The sequence below is a fragment of the Salvelinus sp. IW2-2015 genome, linkage group LG16, assembly GCF_002910315.2.
Source record: "Salvelinus sp. IW2-2015 linkage group LG16, ASM291031v2, whole genome shotgun sequence".
Taxonomy (NCBI): Eukaryota; Metazoa; Chordata; class Actinopteri; order Salmoniformes; family Salmonidae; genus Salvelinus; species Salvelinus sp. IW2-2015.
In genome coordinates this window covers 8,346,056-8,351,807 of record NC_036856.1, presented here as the reverse complement: position 1 = coordinate 8,351,807, position 5,752 = coordinate 8,346,056, and the positions used below count along the sequence as shown (strand labels likewise).

General features: G+C 40.2%; 1 protein-coding gene across 1 annotated transcript; it reads left to right on the top strand.

The window, feature by feature from the left end:
- Window positions 1-1,294: 1,294 nt before the first annotated feature.
- Window positions 1,295-2,723, top strand: LOC111975952 (zinc transporter ZIP3). The gene is made up of 2 exons (XM_024004625.2): window positions 1,295-1,634; window positions 1,849-2,723. The coding sequence occupies exons 1-2, from the start codon at window positions 1,425-1,427 to the stop codon at window positions 2,590-2,592; spliced, it is 954 nt and encodes a 317-aa protein (XP_023860393.1). The 5' UTR covers window positions 1,295-1,424; the 3' UTR covers window positions 2,593-2,723.
- The last annotated feature ends 3,029 nt before the right edge of the window (window positions 2,724-5,752 follow it).

Sequence of the window (5,752 nt, the reverse complement as noted above, 5' to 3'; positions counted from 1 at the left end):
GCCTAACATGTTTACTTGATTGTAAACCTATTGTGTATTTCAACTCAGGAAGTGAATTGAAATTCAATTCATGAATATATTTTCTAAATGGAATTGGATTCATCAATTGAAGTTCAATTCTTTCTTTGAATTGACTGAAGATTGAATTGATGCCAAGTATCCTATGTGCACTGAAACATAAAAATAAAAAACTGCATTGCATGGTGAGATTGATACATTTAGGAAAGCTGGAGAACATATGCACYTCCAGGTKATTTCCACAAGTSCTGGAGTTGTAGGCAAACTCATGGAAAACAGAAAGGAAAACACTGCTCATGCTTCCGGTTGATATTTATAACAACATGTTGACCCTTAGGTCTTCATATCCCAGATGGGGGTGGAGGGTCCTATATATAGAGGCAGTACTCAGTAACATCACTTCCTGAATCCGGAGGGAAAAAATGTATCAAAATATATGATCATACACCAGGAATGTGATCAACATTTACAGTTATATACAATATTCAATTTGGATATTTTGAAACTATAAAAAAAAATGTTTGCCTCCTGGGAGCAGCAGGGTGCGGCTTTRTGTTTTCCATTGATATATTTAGCAAAAAAAAATATTTTCAGGAGCTTAGCATTCATTTACAGCTGAGAACTCTGTTTACAAAAGCTTTCAACGAAACGTCATCACATAATGATATGCTCTCCACCAATCAAACGTTTACGTCGTGTGAACACGAAGTGTCACCAGAACAAGGAATAAAGCTGTGAAGGAAAGGTGTACTACAGAGGTATTTCATATTTTTCATCAAAAGCTCGATAGAAACTAGCTATATTCATTGTATTATTATTTAGTCGTGTACAATTTAGCTGCTGACAAAGATTGCAATGTGATCCAAATTATGGACTATACCGACTGTAGCATCCACTTAGAAAGCTGTGTTTTATCAACGGGTTGCTCAGATAATTGACTAAGTTAACGTTGTGTTGCCATGAGTGCAATGTTAGCTAGATAAATTAGCAACAATCTCACATGTTGATTGTATCATGGTCACGTTACATGCCGTCGGATATGTACATATCTATACTTGTTGTGCAGTATTAAAGATTGTGCTTTGCATCATTCAAGATTGCACATCTAGCTAGTTATCGCAACTGTGATGAGATGTAAATCAATTCAAACCAGTCAAGGTGGTCATAGCTTAGCTTTCTGTTCTAGTTTGTAACGGACTGTCACTACAGATACATCTCACAGTTGACCTAGTTAGTTTGTTTGCACATATTTAACTGTTTATTTTATCATTTGTAGTTGATGTCACAGCCTCTCCGACCAGGACCAGCATGACAAGACAAATCTCTGTTTCTGACAGAAAATAGGAGAAGAGGCTTTGAGGGTTATGTGCCACTAATATTACTGAGCAATACCATATCTGGACATCATGGAGCTTGTAGTGGCCAAGGTCCTTTGCCTTCTGGGAGTGTTTGCCCTCATGTTGGCTGGGATTCTTGTCCCAGTGCGACTCATGATTCAGGTGGACTATGAAAAAGCACAAAGGTACAGGAAGGCTCTTGCACTCTGCAATTCTTTTGGAGGGGGTGTATTTCTGGCCACTTGCTTCAATGCTCTTTTGCCTGCCGTACGAGACAAGGTAAGTAGCTATGTCTTGAAAATATTAGATTTTGAAGAGGAAAAGGTTGATTGCTCCCATAATCATGTCCTCTCAGAAGTAGTGTGGAAGACCGAAGGTGTGTTGAGAAACCCCCCAAAATGTATTCTGACAATACGTGAAAGCCTCAACTTTTTGAGAGAATAGAAGCAAAATGTTTATGCTGATGTTCATTTACTGAGTGTCTCTGCCTTAGGTGGATGAGGTCCTTAAACTGGTGAATATCACCACAGACTACCCACTGGCAGAGACCATGATGATGCTGGGCTTCTTCCTCACAGTCTTTGTGGAGCAGGCAGTGCTCACCTTCAAGAAGGAGAAGCCATCTTTCATTGACCTGGAAACGTTCAACGCAAGGGGCTCAGAGGCTGGTAGCGACTCTGAGTACGAAGCTCCATTCATCTCCCCCACCCGGGGCTCCCCTGTGGGCCGCCACCACCACCATGGGCATCACCATGGACACCTCAGCCCCACCGAGCTGGCCAGAGCTGGGCCTCTACGGCTGGCCAGCCTGGTCCTGGCTCTCTCTGCCCATTCTGTGTTTGAGGGACTGGCGCTGGGCCTCCAGGAGGACGGGGCCAAGCTTGGAAGCCTCTTCCTGGGGGTGGGCATCCACGAGACCCTGGCTGCTGTGGCTCTGGGGGTGAGTGTTGCCAAAGCTGCTTTGCCCATGAGGGATGCCATCAAACTGGGTGTGACGGTCAGCCTCATGATCCCCATTGGCATCGGACTGGGCATGTGCATCAATAGTGCCCAGAACCTGGCAGGCAGTATTGCATCGGTGGTGCTCCAAGGCCTGGCTGCTGGTACTTTCCTCTTTGTCACCTTCTTTGAGATCCTGTCTCGGGAGCTGGAGGATAAACATGACAGACTGCTTAAGGTGCTCTTTCTCATACTGGGCTATGGTGTTCTAGCAGGCCTAATGTTCATCAAATGGTGATGGAAGGAAGAAGCATTTTAATGCAATGAGTTGTCTGATTATCACACTGACCACAATTTGTATTGTGTGCACATCAGCACTACCAAAGTAAATGTTTTATTTGGTAAAGGGGAACAGTAAATCAAGTATCATAGTTTGCTTACCAAGTCATATTTAGGAAATGTGCTACTTGCAATGATATGTTACTGATATTAACATATTGATGTTTGTGGTTGAAGGATATAATGGTGGTTAGTATGAAGTGGTTCATATGGTCCCCTGTCTGGTCTATGTACCTGCTGTTTCCATAATCAGTAAGCTATGTGTTAAAATATGTGCATATTTCAATGTACAATTTTCATATGAAAACATTTTGTTTTGTTTTTGTCTGTTGGGGTAAGTGTTTCCTAGAATGAATAGCCCAATACGGAGTTGAGAGAAAATGTGTGCAAGACTTTTGCGTTAAATCGTTCGTTGAATTCAAGTCAGAATACCTTCCTAATTGTGTAATTTTAGTTGGATACTTTAGCGTTTTAACAATTATTACCCTAACTCCCTAATCAAATAAGAGTCAATTCACTGGAAACCGTTTGTGTAACCTGGTGTATGGTCCTGATATTTGTCACATTGAGATTATATCCATGGTTTCCTTATCAAGATGCTATTTTTTTAGTTTTTAGGTTTATGTTAACAGGGAGTCATATTGAGACCCATGTCTCTCTTTATGAATTATGGGGTATAGAAATTATATCAGCAGTGGAGTCTGTCTATTTTTGTTATTTATTCGTCTTTGCCACAGTTAGCTTTGACAGATCATTTTACACAGCTTAGAGGAATTCCATTTTCACCTAAATATGTTTTTTATTTTTATTTTTTATTTGTGAAAAATGTTTTTCTCCTAATGTGAATGTGTAGTACGTAACATGTTTTGCAGAAGACACTTACTGGAGGAAGCCTACTGTAAAAGGTACATTTGTATTGTTCAACCCTTATTGTGCTCCCTAAAATCTACATAAGATCAGTTGTTCAAATGTATAGTAGGGCAGTTATATATTGAATGTGTCCATATCAATTTGTGCTTTTAGGGTCTTAAAACAAAAGGAAACTTTCATTATTGCGAAAATAGTTTTAATGCAATGATGTCTTATATTCAGTGGCAACCAGCTTTCCTTTATATAATGAACAGTGAAATGCAAATAAGTTATGACTTCTATTACAACATGGGGTAGGTGATGGTTAAATACTTTATTTATATGAAAACTGTTTGCAATGTTGTGACAAATGTTTCTCTTAAACTATTTTTATATATACTGTATATTACATGTTTTGGCGGTGAGGTTTTCCGTTTTAATTTGATTGAATTGAGCATTAAAGAAAACCTTACACGATGGCCAGACATCTTTGCCTTTTATCATATTTGGTTCATGTTTTAGAAACATGTTGCAATCAGATGAACAGTACCACAAACTATTTTGACCTTGGATGGCTTAGGTGTGATTTCTGAATTTTAGCTCTGTTTTCGTAAGGAAATGCCCATATACACTTAGTATACAAAACATAAAGAACACCTACCCCTCCCCCCTTTGCCTTCAGAGCCTCAATTCGTCAGGGCATAGAATCTACAAGGTGTTGAAAGCTTTCCGTAGGGATGCTGGTCATTGTGTCCCACAGTTGTGTCAAGTTTGCTTGATGTCCTACGGTGGTGGACCATTCTTGATACACACAAGAAACTGTTGAGTGTGAAAAACCCAGCAGCGGTGCAGTTCTTGACACTAACCAACTAGCAACTGGCAAACCATTGCGTCTAACCTGTAGTGCAACCTAACTCTCTTCCAAGTAAGGAGATGTCAGGACGTAGCCTGTGTATTTGGTATTTTATTAGGTTTCCCATTAGCTGTTGCGAAAGCAGCAGCTACTCTTCCTTGGGGGCCACATGAAACATGACATATTACAAAACTAGGCAAGAACAGCTCTGTGATAACTAGAATTGGCAGTTCTACAGTAGGATAATTTACAAAGATAGTTTGAGCCCTCCGTTAAATATGTCTACAGGGTCCAAGGTCTGGGTTTGAGACAACGCCCTGTTCAGCATGTCAAAAGTTAATCTTGGGTCTTACCGAAGGTTCTGAGTATTCCCCTAGGTAAATGGTTCCTAAGTAAACCATGGGAACAGTAAACAGTGATTCAAATCTACTACTGTAACAGATACAGTGGGGTCTGAAATTATTGACACCCTTGATAACGATGAGCAAAAATGACTATAAAATACATTATTCAAATACTGAGCTGTATTGTAAGCTCAAAAAAATGTGGAAATTAGATTGTCTTACACTAATACAATTGATCAGAGAAAGAGATTTCTCAAAGGCAGGGGTCAGAATTATTGACACCCCTGTTTTCAGAATTATTGACAACCCTGTTTTCAATACCTCACCTTGCGAGAATAACCGCACTGAGCATTTTTCAAAAATGTTTTATGGGTTGGAGAACACATTGGGAGGGATCTTAGACGATTCCTCCATACAGAATCCTTCCAGGTCCTTAGTCTGTGCTTATGGACTGCTCTCTTCAATTCAAACCACAGTATTTACATTTGTCATTTAGCAGACTCTTTTATCCAGAGCGACTTACAGGAGCAATTACGGCTAACTAAGTGCCTTGCTCAAGTGCACATTGGCAGCTTTTTCACTCATTCTGCTCGGGGATTCGAACCAGCAACCTTTCAGTTACTGGCCCAACGCTCTTAACCGCTAGGCTACCTGCCGCCCATTTTCAATAGATTTCAAGTCCGGAGACTGAGATGGCCAATTAACCATTTCTTTGTGGGTTTTGATGTGTGCTTGGGGTTATTGTCTTGCTGGAATATAACCTCGCGGCCAATTTTCAGCAACCTGTTTTTTTTTTTAGCTAAAATGTCCTGGTACAGGGTAAAGTTCATGATGCTGTTTGTTGACCTTTACGGGGGAATTCAACCAAATGACAAATTCACCTCACCATATTAATAATGCAAATCATCACCAGTCACTGATTCTCCAGGTCCATACATTCTATCCATGAGATATTGTTTTCTCCACTCCTCATAACTTAATGCAAATGTGGCTGTATAGCTCGGCAACAGGAAATATTACTGCTGTCCTGTGCTGGACCAAAGTATGCCAAAATGCTTGCATTTGACAATAAA